This window comes from Daphnia pulicaria, chromosome 7, assembly GCF_021234035.1.
Source record: "Daphnia pulicaria isolate SC F1-1A chromosome 7, SC_F0-13Bv2, whole genome shotgun sequence".
Lineage (NCBI taxonomy): Eukaryota > Metazoa > Arthropoda > Branchiopoda > Diplostraca > Daphniidae > Daphnia > Daphnia pulicaria.
The window spans coordinates 6389941-6413665 of NC_060919.1; the positions used below are offsets into that span (position 1 = coordinate 6389941).

The window sequence follows — 23725 nt, forward strand, 5'->3', positions numbered from 1 at the left end:
TGGTGAACTTCGCCAATTTGTTAAAAATCTGAATTGAAAATAGATAAATACTGCAATTAGCTTGTAAACCACGAGGTAAAGAAATAAAAAATTAAGTTCCGATTGAAGAAAACTTCCTATAATGAATCGTTTTAAATTATCCTACAAATGATTTCATTTCACTGTATCCGTTTTACTACTTCGAGAACATGAAAGGTTTTGAGATTCAGAGCTTTGATTTTCGGCAATTATTTTCGCAAAGGTTTATGGAGTCAGCTCACACAAATTGTAATCGACATTCTGAAGGTACTCCTACTAGCCAACAAATTAGAGCCTACATAAATCTTAAACAAGTAAACGATCGTTTACTGAATTACCGAGAAACATATGTATCGATTTCATCTTGAATTATCTTCTACATCATCAGTATATCTTTCAACTAATAAAAAGCATTCTTTGGTTTGCGATGGTCTTCAGATCGTTTAGGGGAGACTGGAGTATACCGGGACACCGGGTCATAAGGGACAGTAGGGGGAAAAATAGTTGATATTAATAAAATTAAGAAAAATTTTAGTATATTATTTCAATACGTATATTCTACTTTGGCATGAAATTTGGTTGAGTTTTGTCAATAACTGTATGAGTTATTGACAAAACTAAAAAACGGTTTTTTTTTAGTTATTTTTGTCTCCGCCATTTAATGTTTATAGAACCAAATAAACACTAATGGCATGTAAATTTAATATGGAAATGAAGATAAATCATTTGTTGATCGTTAGGAAAAAAAATTAGAATTTTAGATCAATTAGTTTAGACAGTATTAACTTTTTTTTTAAAGTGTCTAAACCAGGAAATCGGGATAACTTTTTTGACTATTTTGGGACAGTAACGGGCCAATCAGGGTAAGGCATTTTAAAGAGGCTTAATTTCCTGACCTGGCAACGCAGGATATCCTACTAATCCATAAGGAATTTTGTTTATATAAGAAAAAAGGTTCATTAACAAAATAATCAAATTGAAACATTTATAAACTCAAAGAGTCTATGCAATGGAACACTTTTTCAATTTTTTTCAATTTTATTAATGAATTTTAAGGTAAAAACGGAGGACGTCCCTCACCACCCACCCCATTGTCCTCACCTACCCCAAAAAATAGGCTCCTCCCATAAATCTGAGTAAACTTTAAAGGTCCTTTATGGAGAAATGGTTTATTATAAAATTATACAAAAAATATGGGGAGTACATTACAATAGGGAATACATTAAAAAAAATTTAAAGAAATTAAATGATTAGTTGGGGAGATATAGGGGGAAAACGAAAACTGTCCCGTTTTACTCCAGTCTCCCCTACGCATCGTCAAACTTTACCTGGGTTATCTATTTGAAATCACTAATAAACGTTAACCAGGAATTAACGCACGAGCTTTTGGAAATGAACAAAAAACTTTGAAGGCATTATTTTAGCAAAAGTCAAGGGGTTCTGGTGGATGATCCACCATCGGAAGCGTTCTCTGTTACCAACCAAAGGAGGGGAAGGGGGCAAATTTACTGAATGAAAGACGAGTGAACAGTTACATATCTATACAAAAATACCTTACGTTTTTGAAACTTTTTTTTCCTTTCACAATTCAATTTTGTTTTAATTGAATCTTTTTCTCTTCACCAACCAATCAAACTGCCCATATTCAATCTCCTTGCCTACAAAATAACTTGCTTTGTAGGTGGTGATTCCGTTCTTTGTCAACAGCAAAAGATTTCTGCCCCAGTTTGATTAATTAGACAAAAACTTGTCTTACATTAAGAATGAATTCAATCAGTCAGCAATTATTTTGTGATGGCTAAAACGAAACAAAGCTTAGGAGTTTAGACTGCGACTTTCTTCTGTCATTCTGCAGGTCACATTGCAAATACTGAATCGTGTGAGTTTAGGAGCTAAAGCAATCACAAGAAGTGGAAAATCGCCAATGTTCCATTTTTTAAGTAGTGCGATTTCTTTCTCTCATATATGCAAATGTATAGATTTTTCCACGCTTGTAGCTTTCTCGCTCGAATCCTCTGATTTTGGTTTGCTCTCAAAAGAAGAGCGGGAAATTTCCCGGTTTCGCGCTGTACTATATCACTGACTTTCCAACCTTCGGATTGGAGAAACCCAGTTAAAGGGCAGGTATTAACAGGTTCCCTGAACCCTTCCAAGGCATCCGATCTCCTCTGACAAACTATCGGGGAATCTCGCGGGTATATAAACAGACCCAGAACAAAGAATAAGGAACAACTTGCCTTTTTCTGTCGATAGAAGACTCACCTACAATCTTCACTGGTAAATAAAAAATGTCTTAATTCGTTGAATTTCCTCCCATTTCTATGACTTTATCTGTTTCGTTGTTTATGTATAATAAACATTTCAATGGAATTATTTAAAATTAGAAAATGAATCGTCAGTTGACAATTGCTACAATTTCGGTGGCCGTCATCTTGTTGCTGTGTTCCGGACCAGTCGCTGGCCGCTTTAGTAAACACGATGGAGGTAAAATGTTTGTTTTTCTAAATCGCTCTGCTTATTAAAAGATACTTTTAGTCTACTCGAAACTACAACAGTATTTTTGTCGATTTGACAGATTTAGCCCCAGGAGAGGATCTAGGTTTCCATGAAAACATCGTTCATAACAATGAGTCAGCGAGAGCAAAAAGAGAAACTATATCTGAAAACATTAATTCGCAAAAGAACAAATTCGGCAAACACGATGAAGTCATTGTAAGTTTTATCAGGTTCATAAATTTAAAAAAGGAGCGTTTCGTAATTAACATTCAGCACTTATTTTCCTGCAGTGCATGCCTCTTTTACCTGCATTACCGCTGCCTAAAGACAAAGCTAACTTTACTTTCGGACAGGCAACTATTCACGGATGGGCAGTTTTCTACAAAACTCTTCATTCTTTGGCATTTGTCAAGCCAAAGTGTGTCGTTCCAGGACGTAAGATAATTATCCCCCCAACACAAAACTCCTCTACTAATTGATTGATTCAAATCTTTTAAAACCATCTTTAGACGTACTAGTGATGCCAGTGAGGTCAATAAAACGAATCCTAGATATGCAGCCTGAAGAATTAGCAGATTTGTTTCTTACTTCGCAAAGAGTCCAGCGCGGCATGGAACTTTTCCATGGGGTTTCTTCCTCGATGATTGCAGTGCAAGATGGCCCAGATGCTGGACAAACCATTGCGGTAGGAACCTGCAATTAAACTTTTCTCTAAAACTTTCTTGAGCTCTTATAACATTTTTTTAACCTTCAAATGATTTGATGATTAGCATGTCCACGTCCACATCATGCCCCGACGCTCAAAGGATTTTGAGGAGAATGATGAAATATACGAGGAGCTGGACAAGCATGACAAGGGACCAGGAGTTCACTGGCGCACAAAGGAAGAAATGAAGATGGAAGCTGATGAACTTCGCCAATTTTTCAACACCCTGAATTGAAGAAAAAAATGTATTCGTTAATAAACCATAAGTTGGAGAAATAAACTATCAAGTTTCAATTAAGTGTGACATCTCGTGAATCGTTTGTAAATTTTGAAAGAAAAAAAAGGTTTGTGTTTTTGCTAAATCAGGAAAAACTGGTTGGCAAAATGGCACTTTTGCAGTTTGCTACATCTGTACCCGTCTGTACCTGAGTTACTCTTCTTTGTCATGGACACTGCTGCTTTTCCCTACATTGTTATAGAAGGAATGCAATTGACACCAATATCCCGGGGGCGGAGAGTTCTTCATTCCTTCAAATACCTCTTGCTTCAATGACATTGTTGCTGTTTGTCATAGGACAGCCAACTGACTGATTTTCGACTGTATGAGCTGAATACATACTGGTAGCTTTTTTATAGCCATATCTACAATAAAATAAGTGAAATAAAATTATTTTCTCAGCATTAAAGAATGTCTTACTTTTGTCATTTCGTTAGAATATAAAGTCATTTCTTCAGATGGCTCTCCAAACGCAGAGCACAGAAATAGCCATGTTTCAAAAGGAAAGAAAGCTGCAAGAACAATCCTGCAGATTGGAATTCTTACTTGTTAAATTGATTAATAGGTAAAATATCTGGAAACCTGTATCTACCTGAAAGCCACATTTTTCAAATGAATTCAGAGCATAAAATTCATATATTCTAGAATTGAAACAAATAATTAACACAGAACTAAAACTTTTCACCAATATAGTTAGACCACATTTCCAACATAAATAAATGAATAATATTTAAACATTTCCAACATTTAAAGTAAATTAAACACCTCACAAAAATCTTATTACCTTGAGGGGTTTCAGGAGCTCTTCCCACCAGAGCCACTCCATGAGACCAAATAATATAGGTTTTCTTTCCTATACTTTTATTCTATTTTTTGAACGGTTAAACCTTGTTGTAGAGCGTACAATCAACCTGAAGGGAACATTTGGCGTAACACCAGCAAAAAACCGATGCTTTAAAATGCATAATTGCATTTCAGAAAATGCCTGATAGTATTTTAGCTAACAGACCATCAATACAATGTCTCATAGTCTGAAAGCATTCTCCATATTTAACCCCCTTTTTTAAAAGGTTGCGCCTATTGCACCGTGGAGTGTATGGCCCTCTAGTGTCACATAGTGCTATCTGCTATAGCACCGTGGATCCACGGCGCTCTAATGTCACTTGGTGCTATTGCACCGTGGATCCACGGCGCTCTTGGGGCAAAACATGCTATTACGCCGGGGAGTTAATCCTAGCGAGAACAATACTAGTAAACAAAATCGTATATAAGTATCGACCCTTTTAACCTTCAAAAAGAAAACGGACCTGCATTGAAATGTCCAGCAACTAACAGTTACTTGTGTTAGTATACGCTAGCAGTTACTAGTGGCATGTGCCGCTAATGTTTATGCCACAGCCGCGATAAAATCCGTCGGAACTCGGAAGTATTATAGATAAACAACGACGATATATTGGCTGATGCATCTGAAGTCATTTCAATCTGGTAAGGGACATCTTTATCCTACTTTTCGACCAGTGCAAATAGATATAATTAAAAATGAGTAACACTGCAACCATTAAGAAATGTTTACCCTTGTTTCGTACTAGGACTAGGTTATGTATTAGGTAACCAAAGAAAACTGAGAAAACAAAAGAAGGTATAGCAGGGCAGTCCGCGCCACCTGGTATCTACGGCGCAATAGCATATTTTAACACTAGAGCGCCGTGGACTCCACGGTGCAATAGATTTTTCCTTTTTAAAATTAGCTGGCAAAGAGTTCAAAGAATAAGGAATCGCCATAATCCCTGAGGCTAAGGCTTTAGTCTGCCGAGGGCCTTAACAGGGTTCACGTAGACCTCAAAAGTCTCCCTGCAAGGAAATGGGAAAAGGCTTAGAGAGAAAAACTACCCCCACGTGACCGAAATCTGGCCTTGCTATTGGCTCCCGTCTCGATTTACCGATCGATATAAAATCGGAAATTCAGTGAAGCCTATACTCCCTGCAACGCGATTTTCAACCCACGGTTCCATATTTTTCAGTATTTTTCAAAAACACTTCAAAGAAAAAGTAATCAGAATTAAATTTCTGATTTTTTTATGTAATTTTTTTTTTACATAAAAAAATTGTAAATTTAATTCTGAATACTTTTTGTTTGAAGTGTTTTTTCAAAAATGTTGCAAATAACCCCTGCTATTTAACAAAATCATCGGCGGGTAATCAGCTGTTCCACACAAGCTTATGGCCGTGCCGCGAGGCGGTTTTTCCGAGCTCCCCTCTATTCCCATCCTCCAGTTCCTACTACTGCTACCAAAAAACCCTGCCATCTAGCGCTAAAGATCTGAAGAGATTAAAACGAGTCAAAGAGTCGATTGAAACGTCTAAAAAACAGTATATTTATTTAACATTTTCAACACTTGTAATTAATCGGTTATCGTAGTGGTTAGAGAACCAGACTATGATTCCTGATTACAGAGGTACGAGTCTTGACTAACACACTCTTTTTTTCACATTTTTTGTATTTTAATTTTAAAATAATTTAAGCTGAAAAAATAATACTTAATTACTGTTATTTACGCTTCTTTTACGTATCTGCAGTAACCTAATTCGCAAAACACTAGTGCGATAATCTACAACAAGGACTTAGACTAAAAAGACTGAGTTTTCCCGTGTAGTTCACCACACACCCACAAGAGGCAGCAGCGTACTGGTACTAATCTCTGTCTCGCCGCTCTCGCGGCCTTATGGAGAAAAGTCTTATGGAACTGACTGACATCCCCTTAATGGCTCTGTATTTACATTCATAGGGGAGGGGTAGGTCCCCCACTCCCCCGGTAGAAAAATCGACTCCTCCTCATCCGCTCCTCCCCCAAAAAATTTACCCCTTCCCTCAAGGCCTTAATCCAAACCGTAAAAACGATAAAAAGCGGTTTAATCGCCAGCGCTCACGATCCGCTGAACGAATCGGGGTATTTTTTTTTTTTTTTTACATTGTCCATCTCAACACGTTTAACCACGTCCAACACGGACAGGATCCAACGGGATCCAAGGAACAATTTGCACGAAACCCGCAAATTGTCCGAAAAACCGACGAAAACCCAGTCCTAATAAAAACCAACAATTTTTCTTTAATCATGTATCTGTGTTGGTCAGGAAATCGTTGGAAATTCGCGTGAACGTTTGTGTGGTGCAGGTGTGGTGGTAGACGCTTAATAATGTAAAATCGAGTAATAGCCGCTAGATCATAGATAAAGAAGACTGGTTTCGCATGTGCTATCCTTTTAGCCCTATCCCTACTGACCCCGAGTTCTTGGAGTGCTTGTAGTGCCTCTAGCGGACAAAGTACTGTACTGCACCGAGGCTACGAAGGGTTTTGCAGACGAAGATTGTTTTCCTTCTGTCTTGGTAAAATTCTTTGCTGGCGTTTAATAGTTTTAGGTAATTTTGCCTTAAAAATTTTTATTAAGAAGTCAAATTGTATTTAATTTTGACATTTGCTAATTACAAAAGCAGAGAAATCAATTGAATCATTGCAATTGAATAGAAGTAAGCAGAGTGTAGAGATGAAAACGTACACTAGAGGGCAGGACAAGTAGTCCAAGATTGGAGAAATCGGAGGAAGGGTAGCAAGAATGTTGGCGACAGTTGGCCATGTTAATTTTCTTATGAAGAGCATAAACCAGTGGTCTTTGTCTATGGCTAGATGGCTGTGAAAGTACATTGTGTCGTCTGCTAACAGTGAAGTGTAAAACATAGTAAACAACTCGAAACCATATTATTTTTCGTAAGCTTCTTTATTTAATATTAATTTGATCAGTTAAGATTATTTGCCATATACTAATTCAGGATATTTTACTGTCAATTACCATTTCCAGCAAGAATCAAGAATTTTAATGCAATCATTATGAAGTTAACCATCTTGGCTGGAATAATCTGCTTTTTGGTCTGTGGAGATGCCCTTGAAAATGGATTAGCTCGAACTCCTCCCATGGGATGGGTAAGTTGTTGGCATCAAAGTAACACAAGCTATAGAATTTATATTTCAAATTTTATCAGCTTGCATGGGAAAGGTTCCGTTGTAATACAGACTGCAAAAATGATCCAGAAAACTGCATTAGGTATGCATTGCTTTACACAGTAGGCCTACTTCTTGGTTCACACAAGTTTTTTTTTTAGTTTTTTTAAGTTTAATTTCAACATTGTACATTTAGTGAAAAACTATTTATGAAGATGGCTGATATCATGGTATCTGAAGGATATTTAAGTGCTGGTTATAATATAATTTCATTGGATGATTGTTGGCTTGATCATAATCGCTCAGAGAGTGGGCAACTCCAAGCTGATGCTTCTAGATTCCCTAGTGGAATCAAAGCACTTGCTGACTATGTAAGTTGAATTAACTTCATACTATTTGGTGTTCTGCCATCATCTGTTTTCCCTTAGTAATAACTTTTTTTTAGGTTCATTCTAAAGGTTTACAATTTGGAATGTATGAAGACTATGGAACTCTTACTTGTGGAGGTAGTTGGAAATGAATCAAAATTTATTCTGTATGTGAGTTATTTGTTGTATTTAAATGATTGATAGGATATCCAGGGATTCTCAATCATTTAGAAACAGATGCCAAAACTTTTGCTGAATGGGGAGTTGATTATGTTAAACTTGATGGATGCTATGCAGATCCTTCTGAAATGGATAAAGGTACCTTATTCTAAATATGAATTGTTAAAGAAAATATGTTGCAACTTATCTTTTCAAAACATTTGTAATAGGTTACCCTGAATTTGGTACTCTTTTGAATCTTACTGGTAGACCCATGGTGTACTCCTGTAGTTGGTAAAAACCTTAATATGGCTAGTTAACGTGATTTTGAAAATAAGTTTTTATTCTGTATTTTAGGCCGGATTATCAGCTTGATAAAGGAATAAAAGTAAGTCATGATTATTAATCAACCCAGTTATTAGTAATTACAGGATTTGTCAATTTTCGTTTAATTTAGCCTAATTATACCTTCATTGGAACTGTTTGTAACCTTTGGCGAAACTTTGACGACATCGATGATTCGTGGGTTAGTGTGTCGAGCATCATTGATTATTATGGTGATAATCAAGACACGCTGATCCCGGTCGCTGGACCTGGTCATTGGAATGATCCTGATATGGTAAACTGTAGTTTAATATTTTGTTTCAAAAAATTCCATTAAAATAGTTCCTTTTTTTATTCGTAGCTCATTATTGGCAATTTTGGTTTAAGCTTTGATCAATCACGAGCACAAATGGCCATGTGGGCGGTTTTAGCCTCACCACTCTTTATGTCTGTCGATTTGCGAACAATTCGACCAGAGATGAAAGCAATACTTCTCAACAAAAACGTAATTGCCATTAATCAGGATCCATTGGGCGTTCAAGGCAGACGTATTTACAAGGTATGAGCAATTTTTACTACGGCATACGTTTTGTTTGTAAATAATAAATCGTTTTTGTTTGTGGTTGTGTGCGTGTGTCTATCAGAAATCCGGCGTTGAAATTTGGATAAAGGGTGTTGAGCCCAGCTTAGGAGCTGATCGTTCTGCCGCAGTTGTTTTCCTTAACCAGCGTACAGATGGAACACCAACTCGAGTATCTGTGATATTGCGTGATATCGGCCTTACTTCTTTGTTCGGTTACAACGTAGAAGAGCTGTTTGATGAGAAGAATCTGGGCGTCTACCGCCCTGATGACAGTCTAACCGTCACCGTTAACCCTTCTGGTAATTAAGGCGCTAAGATTTGCCCGTGAAATAAGTTATTCTTCAAAAATATTTTTAAATACTTTTTTATTTTCATTTAAACATTAGGTGTTGTGATGATTAAATGTACGGTACAAACAAAGGAGTCGCTTATTTCAGAAGCCGATTGGAACGAAGACAATGCTCTCTTCTAAAAAAAAGGTTTAATTCCTAATAATCTTTTACATTCCTTAGATTTAAAAAAAAGCACACAATTTTTGATTATGTCAGATCTGACGCACTTGTTAAAAAATATACACGAGTTTTGCGATACTGCCAATCAAATCTAAACTTGTGACTGAATTTTTGGAAAGCAATAAGAATTTCATGCTTTTTAAATAATAGATTTTTTCGCTTCACCATAATGAATAGTGGGCGGTATAATCACTGCAAAACGAAATAAGGTACAAAATTATATTTCAGGGTAATTTCTGTACTGAAGGCCAATCGTTTTTATTTTGAATAAAATCTTTGACAATACCCGCAAAAGACCGGAACGATATCACCCATCCGTGAAACGCTCAGGGGCAATCGACCAGTTTTAAGCAGACTATTCGACGCTATTCAGTAGTTAGATAGTTAGTATATTCTATTAATTTTTAGTAAACTCTGAAGGAATGCAACTTTGTTTCTTTCAAGTTTGCAGTTTTAGTTAAAATTGTATTTTGATTGATTTAATTTGGTTATTGTGTTACATGTGCAAATTAAAATTCTTTATTATCCCTATGAAATCACGCACGGAAGTTCTATGTATTGGTTTAGATTGATGCGACCAAAAATGTGTGGATCGACAAGTTAATGACGTAAAATGCGATAAAAATTCCAGTTTGAAAAACAATGCGCTTTTTTAAACCTTTTCAGAATAAATAAAGTGGCGCCACAATGCATAGTGGCGACTTCGCAATAGCGGGTCGTTCTACTAAAAAAAGGCCACAATTTTTTTCCATCTATTCGGAAAAGCGATTTTTTTTCCTTGTAAGGGATGGGGTATCAAAGCAGAGTCATCTTAAGGAATTTAACAAATTCTTTATTTCTTCATTCTTATTTAGTGCATTCATTAAAAAATTAGATTACGCCTATTACTTTTTTTTTCAAGTTTTAAATTTGATAACATTTTTTCGAATGCCAAGCGGTTCCTCGTTTAATCAATATTTCTATTTTAATAAAAGTTTTAAGTTTAATCATTTCACCACCAGACGTCTCTGAAAAGAGTCCCAGAATTAAGAACACGTTCATAGTCAATCTAGTATTCTTTAAGAACTCGGGAATTGACGAGAAAGCCTTCAGTTGAAAGGATTTATCAACTTGTCCCCCTCAACATTTCTCGCCGACGAAGTGAAAAAGCCGCCTTGTCACCCTTTTTTCTTGGCTCTTTCATCTATTCTTTCTGTCTTCTTCTATTGAATTCCGATAGACTTTCTTTTGTTATTGGCTGTTGTTTCCTAAACATTTTCAGTTTTTGACGTAGTGGCCCTGTTTGGACGCATACAGTGTCGTCCAGGCAGTTGGATTTTTTACATCATAGAAAAGGCCTCTGCCGCCGGAGAATTTGTATTCTTATTCCTTGCCCCCTCGGGTCTAAACTCCATTCCCATGAAATCCACACAGTTGAAAACAACAAACCATGAGCCCAGTCAGTGAAGTGGAGGGGTACTGTCTACGCTGGAACAACCACCACGGAACCCTGATTGATGTCCTTCAATCCCTCTACCAGGAGCAGAGTTTTGTTGATTGTACCCTTGCCGCAGACGGCAAATCAATCCAAGTTCACAGACTAGTACTCTGCGCTGTATCTCCATATTTTCAGGTATATATTCTTGTGTGCAGCAATGTTCATTTGAGAAACTTGTGCTTTTCAAACGCAGGAACTTCTATCCAGCGACAGTGACAAACAAGCCATCATCTTCCTGAAGGATATTCCCTTTCATCACCTTCAAGCGCTGGTTCACTACATATACCACGGTGAGGTTAACATAGCTGAAGACCAACTTGCAGATCTACTCAGCACTGCAGAGTCCCTGCAAATTAAGGGTCTTACCGACAGTGATTGTAAGATGAACAATATTGAGCAGAGGAACCCTGATGACCTCGCTGAAAGTCTTCGCCTGAACCAGATAGGACAGAGCATCAACATCACTGAAACCTCCTGTGAAGCCAGCTCGCCCGATTCGTGTGAAGTCGCTGCAACCCTTGTGGCCCAGGGACCGTCACCGAGCCTAACCTCAGCCACCCTGTCTCTTCCCTTTATGACAACAACGTCAACAACTTCCTTGCACTCGTTACAACAGCCTATCTACTCGGCCAACCCCATGGCTTCCCAGGTACATTGGTGAGTTTACAACGATTACAAGTTGTGTTTTATTAATTTTATTCGCAGGCAAACAATAACGGCGTGGCTTTCTCGGTGGCGCCCAAGCTGGACACCGAGAACGACGGAAGTGCGGCTAGTGAGAATGAGGAATGGAGTGACGCTGACCTGACAGGACCTACGACACCTCACCAGGCGCAACCTCATCAAACACAATCCCACCAAACACAAGCTCATCAAACACAGGCACACCAAGTTACGGCTGCTGCCGTCGCTGCAGCGGCCGTAGCCGCACAGTCGTTCGCTTCCACAACGCCATACCGTATGAAATGTTTCAAATTTTTCCACGACCAAACAAAAAGAAGTTAATTTTTAATTTTGATTCAATAGCTCACGTTCCTTGGGGAGAGAGTCTGGCAGCTGCAGCAGCCGCCGCCATTGCCTCTACCTCTTCACTTGCTGGCCCGTCAGGAACACTAGGAGTTTACAATATTCAAGCACCATCAACCGCGCCACCCGTCATTGCTCCAGTTCGTGGCAAACAACGTAATTCATAATATCAAACGGTCATTCTAAATTTGATAATGCTAATTTTTTTATGTTTTCCTATAGGTAACAGTCGCCGTCCATCTCGACCGTCAGGCAATTCGACTTCAGCCACCCTGATCCAAGACAAACCGTATGTGTGCCCACGCTGTGGTCGGTGCTACTCACGACGCGGTGCTCTTATTCAGCACCAGCGCTACGAGTGCGGGATCGAGCCGCAATTTTCCTGCCCCATGTGCCCCTACAAGATAAAACGCAAGGACAGCCTCAACCGGCATATTCGCAATATGCACCACAATCAGAATACCAACTAACGTGACTGTGTGTAGCCGCCATTACGACGTGTGCACGCGTGCGTGCGTGTTAGATATACAAACAAAATTTAATACAGAGGCAACCGTTTCCTCCTCCTTCAACACAGCTCTTTACGTGTCCTTAGGTGCCTGTTTGTTAGTGTCGAAGTGACTAAGTGAAACTAAAAGTGAAACGTTGAAACTTTATAAAGTTTTTTGTGCACTGATCCTTTTTTTTTCTAGTGAAGAATTCCTTTTTCTTTTGTCTGAGTGTGGTTCTTTTTTTAAAATTGTAGATGATGTGCCGGTTCAGTGATTTCATTCATTCGATGGCGCTTTAAAAAAAGTGCTTTTCTTCTGTCCTTTTGTGTGTTGGAGCGGAAGTTTCTAGCCTCCTTGAAGAATTGGCCTCTTTTGTTTCCCATTTTTCCATTATTTTTTTCCTGGGAGTTCAGCTCTTGGAAGGACTGAAATTTGTTCCGTTCCGTGAATTGTTTTTTTTTTTTTTTGTATTGTTTTGGGGAATCTCTTCGCCGTTGATGGTGTTTGAGAAAGTAAAGGAAAAATGTTGGTAAATTCTATGTCCAATCTTTGCGATGAGTTAACTTTATTATTAGAATCATTTTCCCCGTGCCCCCTCCACCTCCACAGCACACACTTCATTCCCCACCCCACTTGGACACAAATTGTCTGATAATTGATAAATAAAATTTGAAAAAAAAAGTCCCTCAATTTCAAATGAAAATCCACGCAAATTTATGAACGAATAAATTGTGGCTTTGAACTACATTGAATCAGAGTGAATAATTTCAATTCGTTTTCAATTCATCGCAAAATTGTTCAAAAAATTAGCTCTGGCAACTGCGCGATTCTGTTTTATTTACTTTACGTTTCTTCTGCTCTGGCTCCAGACGCTATGAGTTTCTTTCCAGCTGCTAACTAAATCTCCACATTGTTAGACAAATTTGTTTATTTTTCTAGATTCACGTTCTCCATACGACAAGATTGTTGATTCTGACGAGCGGCATCAGCGAGAAATTAGATTTTACTTTGGTTTGAAACTAGGTTGACTCATGAACACTTCAATTACGAAAGACCTTTAGAAAAACATGGAGAACGGTGAAGAACTAGTCGGCCCACCTCAGTTGTCCCTTCAATGGCATCAACATCACAACACTCTAGTCTCCCTGCTGGATGCTCTTTGGGAGCGGCAGGAGCTTGTTGATGTCACTCTGGCTGCAGATGGCCAGCACATAAATGTTCACAGAATCGTATTGTGTGCATGCAGTAAATTCTTTCAGGTACAGCTAACTAACATGTGGATCAATATTGTTTTTTCGTAAATAATTTTTGAATTTTGACATTCAGGATGTACTAACTCTGAAAGGTAACTCTGATAAACAAATCATTGTTTTCTTGAAGGATGTCTCATATAGTGACCTGAAGGCCTTAGTCGACTATATGTACAAGGTATGGATTATGAATGTAACACTCACAGCTACTTTGCCTAACCAAAATTCTTTTCTGTTTTAAAGGGGGAAGTGCGAATCAATGAAGACCAACTGAACTCGTTCCTACACACAGCAAAATCTCTGGGTATCCGTGGCTTGATGGGTGATGGCAAGAAAGTAGACATAGAAAATGACAAGAAAAGAAAGCGCAGACATTCAGTAGAGCTTTCAAGTGATCAGGAAGAAGAAGAAGAGGACAACAGCCTTACAGCTTCATCGCCTCCTCCACCACCACCACCGCTACTCAAGCACAAAACCAGCCTCACGAAACCGCAGAATCTCGAAGTTAAATGTGAATTACCGATGAACCAAGAAACTAGATTTGAATCAGCAATGAACACCATGCAACCCGAAACAGAATCATTGACACAAAATTCAAGTATTAATTCTGGCCAAGAGCTGGAAGATGACGAACTAGATTTATTTCAGCATTGCGGAGTCAACAATGTCAATAACCATCATAACAATCACCTGCACCATCCTGGACCATCTCGGCTGTCTGCAGAAGAACTTCATTCATCTGGTCAAGGTAAATTCCGAAACAAAATAATAAACTTATTTTCTTTAGAAAGAGGACAGAAAAGGTAGCGCAAAATTATGACAGTCATTATATGTCACACCCATACGGGAACTGGAATTAGCCGACCAATTCAATGTGGTGTTACGGCAAAATTTAAATGCCCACTCTGTGGGAAACGTTCTCGGCTTAAGCATTAACTGGTCGAACACATTTCCGGAACGCTAGATCATTGTCGTCGTTTTCCCTTCTATATTTCCCACCAACCAGGGGGTGGGAGGCGGGCTCAAAATTTGAAATGGGTTGACACCAATTAGTTTGCGGTTACAACTTACTTTGTTTCTAACCTGTTCTGCTATTTTCTAGATTTACTGGTCGAACACATGGCCTGGGGGTCGGTCCACAACGGGTCAGTGGATAATCACCATCTTCATCATCACGATCCCGATCCTGGACCTGGTCGTCATTCATGTCCTAGATGCGGCCGAACGTACAAATGGAAACAGACTTTATTGCGGCATGTGAAATACGAATGTGGCGTGGAACCTCAGTTTATCTGTCCAATCTGTCGGGCACCCTTTCATCACCGGAATGTTCTGCAGAGACACATGAATTTGCACAGTAGACCCAAGTGATGCTGTAACTAAAATTAGGAGCTTACTAAACTACTTCTGTTCTGAGAAGCCACCAAATGTTATCACTGAGAAATATGTCAACTAAGATTTGCCATGTGTAGCCAAATAAAGTACATTTGTTACCATTCTCAATTCGAGAGTTATTTTATATCGTTTTTATCTCAGTTATTGTGTACAACAGGTTTATTTTTGTTCACTCTAGCGAATTAGAAACTTACCAAACTATTTCGAGTTCAACACTTCCAAAGAAAATCAAGTTCTTTGAATATATTTGCTGCGTCATTATTTTTATTTAACAGCGGATTTGTATGCGTATGCTGTGTGCACTTATGCATATCAGATGAGCGCATATTGTTGAGTTTTCAGTTTCCATTTGGAAGTTATTTTTTGTGTGCTGCACGGACTTTCTCTTTCGTGTATAAAGTTATAGGTTCATGGGTTCATTAACCAAACGTATCGGATTTTTGAACTAGAAACTATCGACGGTGTAGTATCGCAGTTTATAGCAGACGAATTCGTTTGAGTTGTTTTCCTTCGTTTCACACACACAACCCCAACTGTTTGAATCGAACGCAAAGTGAATACGTAATTTCCTCACGTTTTGGCAAGCTTATCAAATCGAGTTTTCTCAAAAATGAATTTGCTGTCGAACGTACATTTAGGATTGAGCGATCCAACCTCGAATCCCGAAAGGACGACCCACATCATCACGAACGATTATCAGTATTATCATTACAAATGCGATGGTTTTGATGATGTGGTGAGGCATCATCATATTATGCAGTGTGGGAGTAAACTCTTGAATTTTTCTTTGACCTCATTACATGATGTTACATACGCAGGGATGGGGTTGTGGATACAGAACTCTCCAGACCATTGCCTCCTACCTTTCACTCCAGCAGCAGCAGCCAGGTAAAAAAGCTGGACAAGTTCCAAGTCTCAAGGAAATTCAAGAAACACTAGTTGCCATTGAAGACAAGAAGAAATCTTTTGTAGGATCAAGAGAATGGATTGGAAGTTTTGAAGTATGTTGGCACAATTCCACATTAATATATAATAATGTTTCAGATTTGAAATCTAATTTGAATTCTTTGACCATATTTTCTATTTCACAGGTGTGTTTAGTAATTGACAAGCTTTTTGATGTTCCCTGCAAAATTCTCCATTGTCCTTCTGGTGAAAATGCAATGACAGACATTTTTCCAAAGTTGGAAGAACACTTTGCCAAATCATCCGCCCGACCAATTATGATGGGCGGTGATCACGATGCTTCTTCTAAAGGAGTCCTCGGTACTTGTTGCGTCGACAATGACCACTGGCTGCTGGTTCTGGTGAGAGAAAAAAATTTCTAAAAATGTCTTGTGTGTAGTGTACATAGCTGAAATGTTTGTATTGTACTAGATCTGTTTTTTCTTTCTTTTTTCGGATGTGTGTGTATATAGGACCCTCATTATTACCACCAACGAGGACAACATCAAACATCTGCTGTCAAACTCCAGAAAGAAGGATACGTCAGATGGACACACACGAGTGAATTTGACAAGCAATCATTTTACAACATATGTCTCCCTCAATTCAACAGCAGCAGCTAGCAACGTATTATATATGTACAATATTATGACATTGTTATGGTATCCGGAAAAAAATATAATATATGCGTAAATCATGCGTTAATTTTAGGTATCACTTTTTAATGTAGATGCGAATAGTTAAGAAATAAAATAAGCTTTTAAAAAAAAAAAAAAAAAAATTGAGTTATTTGGGTGAAATGCTGAGCTCTTCAATCAGTCGCGTTACGAACAACATAAAGGCGGGTAAAAAGAGAAACGTAATCAAGATGGACGAGTCTCCGGGCCGACTTGCGGAAGAAGAAGAAGCGACAACTCGTTCAGGTGAAGATGCTCTTTTAGCCGTAGATGATGATGTTGCTTCCACCGGATCGTTCCAGATTTTGATGGCTTTCCACGTCCCGGCTGCCGACGACGAATGGAATAAGAGAAAGTGAAAAATGATAATATTTGGTTATTATATTATTCCGTAGCAATTGCGATGTCATCTCACTTACTTCCAAGTGATTTAGGACGAGGAGAGAGCGACTGAACAACTTCCACCCGTTGATTGTTGGTCGAGTCAGGTGGATGAACGTCGTACGCCCGTCCGTCTCTCTCCGCCGCCGCCGTCACGTTCGTACGTGTTCCATTTGACAGCGATTCTGTTCCGCAGAAGAAAAAAAGAAACAGAACGGATACAAATTACCCAATTTTGTCACTTTTCGAAGCTAAAGAAAGAGAGAGAAACGCGTTATACCTGACGCAACAGCAGCAGCTGAAGAAAAGAGGAAAATTAGGCCGATGCATATCATCCAAGAGCAACGGGCCATATCCAACGATGTATAGGATATCCCGGACGACACACACAGCGCACACACTGTCTGAAATTTGTGAAAGGTATATATTTGCGGTTAAATATCTGAAGCTCTTAAAGTGAAACGATGAGTTGTACATTTAAAGAAAGGGTTGGACGTAAGTAAATAATGTCCTTTTTTCTACACAAGCCGAAAAGGTGAAAGTCCGATGGGCCTCCGTACAGACGCGGAAAATCGCCTGTACGGAAAAAACTTTGAAAGAAGCCGATAATTGATGGCGCAGCGCGAAACATATAAAAATTTAGTTTTTTTCTTTCCTTCTTGTTCTTTTTTTTTTTACGCCTGAGGAAACTTTCTCACGCAGGGCGTGACACACATTTGTACGTCTACTCCTCTCTATAAGCAGTCGGCACGTGTTTTTTTTCTCTTCTTCTTTTGTTTTCCATAGTGTTCAACTCTTTTCGTATTTTCTTTCCAATCACTAAATATTTTAGGACAAGATAGAGAAATACCGTGATCTTCCGGGGTCACGCAACACATCAAGTCAAAAACAGGTTGAACAGGCCATTCAGCTTTCTCACACAGCAATTGTTCACGAAATCATTCGACAGCAGCTAACAAATGTGATGTGATTATAAATTTCCGTCAAGTGGAATTCTTTCCTACAAGTCTGTCAAATATTGCGAGGACATGCGAGAGAAAGTCATCGTCTACGGAGCGTTACCAAACAGCAAGGTGGCATTTTACAATTTACCTTACATTTCTCACATCGATTGCATTACTCAAGACCAATTTCACCTTTACCATAATCAGAGCGTGTAAACACCCGCATCATGTTACCACATTTTTAGAATGACAACCTGAGGACTAGAAATATTAGGACATTCTTTTTCGGACGCAAATATGTCGAGTGTGAATTTGTTTTAGCGATATTAGATTGGCTGCTCGATACAAGTTCCTGTCTAAGAACCCCATTCTCTCCATACGTCAAATAACAGGAAAGGAAATGAGACAAAAGGAAATTTTTTTAGAATGTGTAAGATGACTAAAGAAAAAACCTGCTGTACCCATGACATCATTTCCCACGCTTTGCATACATTATTACGACACCACGCGCGTGATGGGGCGAAAGGTGCGCCCAGGTAGACGGCCCATCATTGACTCATACATCGCCGAGAAGCTTATTAACTTGGATCCTAATTTTTGTTCTCACGTTTCTGTCAATTGTCTTTTAGAATTATAGAAGCTGATGGTGACTTACCAGTCGAATTAATTAGCCAATCAATACACAGCAAGCCGATAAGAGTATATTGCGCAGCAGCGGTGAATCAACTTTGATATTAAAACTTTTAAACAGAAACTAACAAACAATACAACAACCAAACGTGGTTTTAAAAATTCAACTGTTCCGTAAGGAGTCACTGGAAGAACTGGAGGCCACACCAGAGTTATTTTTTCTTTTTCCTTCCTTCCCGCGTGCGTGAGCGTGTGGGTTGTGCTAGTCTTCGGCAAATAAGAAACGAGTTTTTTTTATTTTTTCGTCTCTCTTTCTCTTTCGTCCTTTTTTTATTTACCTTCAACAACAACAACAGCGTAGAGAAGTGGTGGCCGCAAAGTCTCGGTTGAGCGAAATAAAGGCGAAACCATTTCTTTAGATACCATACCTATTTATGGGTGGCACGTCGTCGTCAAGGTCAAGAGACGTTATAATAAATGATGCGGGAGTAGCACCTAAAGTCACGCGTCGTCGTTGTTCTGGTCGATGGATGGACAGATGTAGAACGTACCAGGGCGCTTTGCCAAAAGCAAATCAGCAGGTGGTTGGTGGTGGTTTTAATCGAAATGCGTAAAAATAAAAATACGCCAACAGATGGCCAAATAGGATTTTAACAACGAACCGTCGATTTTTCATTTAAGCTTCGCACTGCTAACAAAAAACCTGGTAAAAGAGCCTTAGGTGAATCGTGCAATATTGAATTTGGAAATCGTCGCCTTGTCGTTGAAACAATTTATGACACCCTTTGTATAAATGGCTGCCATTGAGAACATTTTGAACAATGCAACTTCATAATTTCCGCTTGTTATATAACCAACCAATTTTGAGGCGATTTCGGTGTAATGAATCCGAAACAATTAGCTACCAATTTTTTTATTTTTTAACTACTTGCGTCTCGGTGGCGATTGTTTTGAAATTTTCCATTTTTTTCCAAAAAAAGAAAATTAAAAACTAATATAGAATTTGGCAACGTCTAAATGTTATTCAACTTTAGAAGCTTCAACCTTCAGCCACGGACAAAATCGTCATTATCACTTTTCGATCGAAAGAGGTTGTTTCAATAAAGTTACACCGCATTTAAATACTTAAAATGTGGGCTAAAGTCGTCACGCTGCTGTGCGTTTTACATTCGATGGAAGCGGTCTTTATGATCACGCTGCCATCGGTTGAAGTGGAGAAGAAAATCGAAGAGTTGGGAAAACGTAAACCCTATTTGATGCTATCTCCAAACGATGCTTCGTCGACACCCAAGAATTTGACCAACATCGAAGGGGAACTTCACAGACAACCAACCGAAGCTAAAAATCTAGTCGATTTGGCCGAATCGCTCAATTTAACAACTCTCGTCAAAGCGTTGGAACAGACAGGCTTGGATGACATAATTGACCATGAAGGTATAACCTCAATTTCTCTTCATTGGAATTTTCAATTTTATTAGAGCATATAATAGTTTCTGCTCTTGGAAAATAGGGAAGTATACTTTGTTTGCTCCAACGAATGAAGCTTTTCTTAATATTCCAAAATGGGCAAGCAACATTCCGTTGAAGGAGCTTCTCAGTTTTCATGTAGCTCGTGGTCTCATCCATGCTGATGAAATCCACAATGACATGTTGGCTCGGTCCATTCTCTCCAAGCGTGACATTCGCTTAAACATTTACAAGGTAATATTTGCAAGGCTGTTGGACGCATAATGAGCTCATTAGTTAATTTGCCTTTTAATGATAGAATGGAGATGTAGTTACTGCAAATGGCAGCCCCATCACTGCTGTCAACTTCACAGCTCATAATGGCGTTCTCCACATCATCGACCGCGTGATGGTATCTATCTACGAGCGCGGAGGCACCATTGTTAAGCAATTAGGTCGATGCCCTTCCTTTAAGACGCTTACAAAGTTGATCACCATCGCCGGACTGACTGATGCCCTGCACGCAAAAGGACCTTTCACTCTCTTTGCCCCATCTGATGAGTAATGACAATGTCTTGTCTCAGTATGACATCACCTCATTCCTTTGTTTTTAGTGCTTTTGCCAAGATGCCCGCAGATTGCATCAAACATTTGGTTGATAACCCACCTTTGCTTCGCCAAGTTCTGCTCTTCCACGTTGCCCAAGGAAGCTGGTTCAGCGCTGGTCTCGAAGATGGTATGTCATTGGAATCTCTTCAGAATTCAAAGCTGTCCGTCACCATCCAAGAAGGTAATACCTCTCGATTATTCGTATTTAAGTCATTCAAAGGCTAATTATATGATTTGCTACGAATCAACAGGCTCTGTTATGATCGCCGGAAAAGCTACGGTAACCGGACCAGATGGTCTTGGCAGTAATGGGGTTATCCATGGCATCGACAATGTGCTCATTCCTCCATCAATGGAAAAGAAAATGGCCAAATTCATGTTGAAATCGGCCAAGAAACAAAGGCGTCTCATTGGGTCGAACAAAGATTAAATTTGAATGAATTAAGTGTACTGTCACTACTCCCCAATTTAAGTTTTCTCTTTACAGTACACGTAAACGATTATAGTCTTTTTCAGGCATTGATAGTTTTCTGCGATATCTTCGAATCTTCGTTGTAGAAATAAACAATTCAACGATCTTAGTTCTTTTTCTGAACAACTTCATACATATCCGGTCGTCTTTGATGAGTGATGGGGATTTGAGAGCGGATTTGCTCCAAAAATTCCAAATCTAAACGAAAATATATATATAGAAACGATTATTTGACACCCTTGAAGTCTGGCAATTGAGCCATATAAAACATCGATTTGACCACACCAATGTCAGCATAGACGACGCTTTCTTTTTCATCGGTCGAAGCGATTACTTCTCCCCAAGGCGAGACTGCCGAACTATGGCCCCAAGCCACGTACGAACTAGATTCCGATCTTGCAGGACTGGCAGTAGCGACATAGACCTTACAAAGAAATTTCCAGTTGAGTGAGCGCGTGATCATATACTTTCGGGGGAAAAAATATTAATATGAATGACTTAATAGTTAATACCTGGTTATCTACGGCACGGCACCTTTGCAAAAGTTCCCAGTGAGCTGGGCCCGTCGTCAAATTAAAAGCTCCAGGATAAATTAAAAGTCTACAGTCTAGAAGAAAGAATCAAAATAGATTATGGAAAGGAATTTTTTAATATCTTTGGTGTAACTTTATATATATTATACCGTTTCGGGCATAGATTTGAGCCATTTCTGCAAAGCGAATGTCGTAACAAATTCCAACGCCCACCTTACAAATATCACCCATCTGAAAACTGGTCAACTCATTGCCAGGGCTGAGGGTTTCTGACTCTTGAAATTTTATTTTGCCGGGAATGTCAATATCAAACAAGTGAACCTGCAGATTTTAAAATTGGTTATAATTTATCTTCAAACTTAGTTAGATGTCTATATAGTTATATAATGGATTGCCTTTCTATGAACAGCCAACAGACCACCATCTGGGCCCCATACAGTGCAAGTATTGTACAACTTGCCATCCTTCTTCTCTGGAATAGAACCACCTACAAGGTAGATTTTGTTTTCCTTTGCTGCTGAGGATAAAGCCAGAGATGACTCTCCTGTCTCTAACTGTTCGGCATATTCAGCAAAGTATCCTAATACAATAAATGTAAAACTTCCCTGAACACTAAGAATAATGAGATCATGTCAAATCTCTTTATTATAATCACCTGTGCCGTAAGGAGAGTTAAAACATTCAGGTAAAGTTACCAAATGAGCTCCTTTTTTCGCTGCTTCCTGTATGAATCGACCGGCTCTTAGGAGATTTTCGGCCTTGTTGGTTCCAACAGCTAGTTGTATAAGCGCTAGCTTGAATTCTAGCCAAACGATTCATCTAAATTTAGAACATTTTCAAAGAAAATGAGAAGGAATTGTTGATTCAACTTTACTCGTTATGGACATCTTTGGGGACCAGTCGGTGAAAACTTTTCGTACGTGTTTGTTATGGTTTGTTAACTGTAATCTGTAGCGACGTCAGCGCTATCTGTTGCGTTTTGAACAGATTACACAAAAATAATCTCCAACAGTCCCAGTCTGACTCCCAACGGAGTGAGGAAATCCGCTAGAACTCTTCATCCGTTACGCCAGGTTTAAAAAAATTAGGTTTTGAATAAATGACGACTAGACGGCATTAAATTTGGGTGGGACGGTTGAGGTCGAGGCTTGTAAGAAGATAACGCGTGACGCTGAAGTGAGAGCGCACGTACTTTGCGGTGCCGTAAGCTGATTTTGTCGAAAATACAAAAACTTCTTGCATATAAATTTTTAAAATAAAAGAAACTGTTTCGTGCGAGTACGATTGCATGGGCTGACGGAAAACCGGTGTGCCAATAAATCATGTATAGAAAGTAACGATGTACCAACACTGTGTTAGGGAGCGTTGACATTTAGAAAACTGGATCGTATGAACTGCAAGAGTCAACACCTCTTTATGAATTAAACAGTTACCCGCGCTTTCCGGCTGATTTAAAAACGTCGTTGGGTGCGATTAGCGTTTTTAATAAATGTATGTCCATTTCACAAATGATGTTCATCACAAATCATCATTTCCAGGAATTTCGGGAATTTCGCGAGTTGCAAATAAATACGCACTGCACCTAATCCAGTTCATCGGAACAAAGTATCAACGTTTAACAGAAATTCCAATTAGCAACACTTCTGGCGTCGTTTCCAGTGAACAGCTTTTGTGAACTAGTCGTATATTCTACATCCGGAAATTCTTTGTCAACAATTTCGATTCAATCGAAAAATAGTTAAACGTATTGAATTCCTTCTTAAAATAAGTTCTTGTTGCATATTAGGCCTTACATATAAGTTTGGCATTTGTCAGTTCAAAACTAAAATTACGACCGTAACTAATAAACAGGAAACGAAAGGTATTTTTTTGTTTTACTGATAGTTGAAACGAAATCGAGTTCAAGACCGTTCAGCAGTTGAACTGTAAAGTGGCGTATCTCAAGTTTCACGAATAGTTGTCGCCGTTGTCAAGGACGACGTACAGGCCATTTTGAATCGACAGCAGCAACA

General features: G+C 38.9%; 8 protein-coding genes across 9 annotated transcripts; 6 read left to right on the plus strand and 2 right to left on the minus strand.

Moving 5' to 3' along the window:
• Positions 1–2405: 2405 nt before the first annotated feature.
• Positions 2406–3455, plus strand: LOC124348546 (bis(5'-adenosyl)-triphosphatase-like). Its single transcript, XM_046798776.1, has 5 exons — positions 2406–2502; positions 2594–2730; positions 2805–2949; positions 3024–3199; positions 3285–3455. Exons 1-5 carry the CDS (start codon positions 2406–2408, stop codon positions 3453–3455), a joined length of 726 nt encoding a protein of 241 aa, XP_046654732.1.
• A 3718-nt stretch (positions 3456–7173) lies between these two features.
• Positions 7174–9527, plus strand: LOC124349292 (alpha-N-acetylgalactosaminidase-like). Its single transcript, XM_046799771.1, has 12 exons — positions 7174–7260; positions 7352–7473; positions 7533–7594; positions 7688–7862; positions 7937–7997; positions 8064–8177; positions 8249–8312; positions 8376–8406; positions 8476–8637; positions 8704–8901; positions 8987–9224; positions 9312–9527. Exons 2-12 carry the CDS (start codon positions 7381–7383, stop codon positions 9395–9397), a joined length of 1284 nt encoding a protein of 427 aa, XP_046655727.1. The 5' UTR covers positions 7174–7260; positions 7352–7380; the 3' UTR covers positions 9398–9527.
• Positions 9528–10494: 967 nt separating this feature from the next.
• LOC124349290 (longitudinals lacking protein, isoforms A/B/D/L-like) lies at positions 10495–13193 on the plus strand. Its single transcript, XM_046799770.1, has 5 exons — positions 10495–11049; positions 11108–11563; positions 11620–11872; positions 11941–12096; positions 12163–13193. Exons 1-5 carry the CDS (start codon positions 10867–10869, stop codon positions 12408–12410), a joined length of 1296 nt encoding a protein of 431 aa, XP_046655726.1. The 5' UTR covers positions 10495–10866; the 3' UTR covers positions 12411–13193.
• A 78-nt stretch (positions 13194–13271) lies between these two features.
• Positions 13272–15184, plus strand: LOC124349297 (longitudinals lacking protein, isoforms F/I/K/T-like). The gene is made up of 4 exons (XM_046799777.1): positions 13272–13690; positions 13758–13859; positions 13925–14429; positions 14784–15184. Exons 1-4 carry the CDS (start codon positions 13499–13501, stop codon positions 15050–15052), a joined length of 1068 nt encoding a protein of 355 aa, XP_046655733.1. The 5' UTR covers positions 13272–13498; the 3' UTR covers positions 15053–15184.
• Positions 15185–15438: 254 nt separating this feature from the next.
• On the plus strand, positions 15439–16726 carry LOC124349304 (ufm1-specific protease 1-like). The gene is made up of 4 exons (XM_046799787.1): positions 15439–15812; positions 15895–16077; positions 16168–16383; positions 16495–16726. The coding sequence occupies exons 1-4, from the start codon at positions 15687–15689 to the stop codon at positions 16642–16644; spliced, it is 675 nt and encodes a 224-aa protein (XP_046655743.1). The 5' UTR covers positions 15439–15686; the 3' UTR covers positions 16645–16726.
• LOC124349310 lies at positions 16424–19427 on the minus strand. Of its 2 annotated transcripts, XR_006920263.1 has the most exons (5): positions 18992–19427; positions 18679–18920; positions 17360–17483; positions 17118–17264; positions 16424–17025 (listed from the first exon to the last, which is right to left on the minus strand). XR_006920263.1 is itself a non-coding variant. In XM_046799796.1 (4 exons), exons 2-4 carry the CDS (start codon positions 17430–17432, stop codon positions 16808–16810), a joined length of 438 nt encoding a protein of 145 aa, XP_046655752.1. In that variant the 5' UTR covers positions 17433–17483; positions 18679–18915; the 3' UTR covers positions 16424–16807. The 2 variants fall into 2 exon arrangements, 1 of the variants encoding a protein (XP_046655752.1); XM_046799796.1 differs by lacking the exon at positions 18992–19427 and having other exon boundaries at positions 18679–18915.
• Positions 19428–19677: 250 nt separating this feature from the next.
• LOC124349296 (transforming growth factor-beta-induced protein ig-h3-like) lies at positions 19678–21289 on the plus strand. The gene is made up of 5 exons (XM_046799776.1): positions 19678–20087; positions 20164–20354; positions 20419–20660; positions 20714–20889; positions 20960–21289. The coding sequence occupies exons 1-5, from the start codon at positions 19784–19786 to the stop codon at positions 21136–21138; spliced, it is 1092 nt and encodes a 363-aa protein (XP_046655732.1). The 5' UTR covers positions 19678–19783; the 3' UTR covers positions 21139–21289.
• On the minus strand, positions 21135–22706 carry LOC124349299 (omega-amidase NIT2-like). The gene is made up of 7 exons (XM_046799779.1): positions 22588–22706; positions 22369–22515; positions 22109–22293; positions 21863–22034; positions 21693–21787; positions 21466–21604; positions 21135–21378 (listed from the first exon to the last, which is right to left on the minus strand). Exons 1-7 carry the CDS (start codon positions 22598–22600, stop codon positions 21287–21289), a joined length of 843 nt encoding a protein of 280 aa, XP_046655735.1. The 5' UTR covers positions 22601–22706; the 3' UTR covers positions 21135–21286.
• Between the last annotated feature and the right edge of the window lie 1019 nt (positions 22707–23725).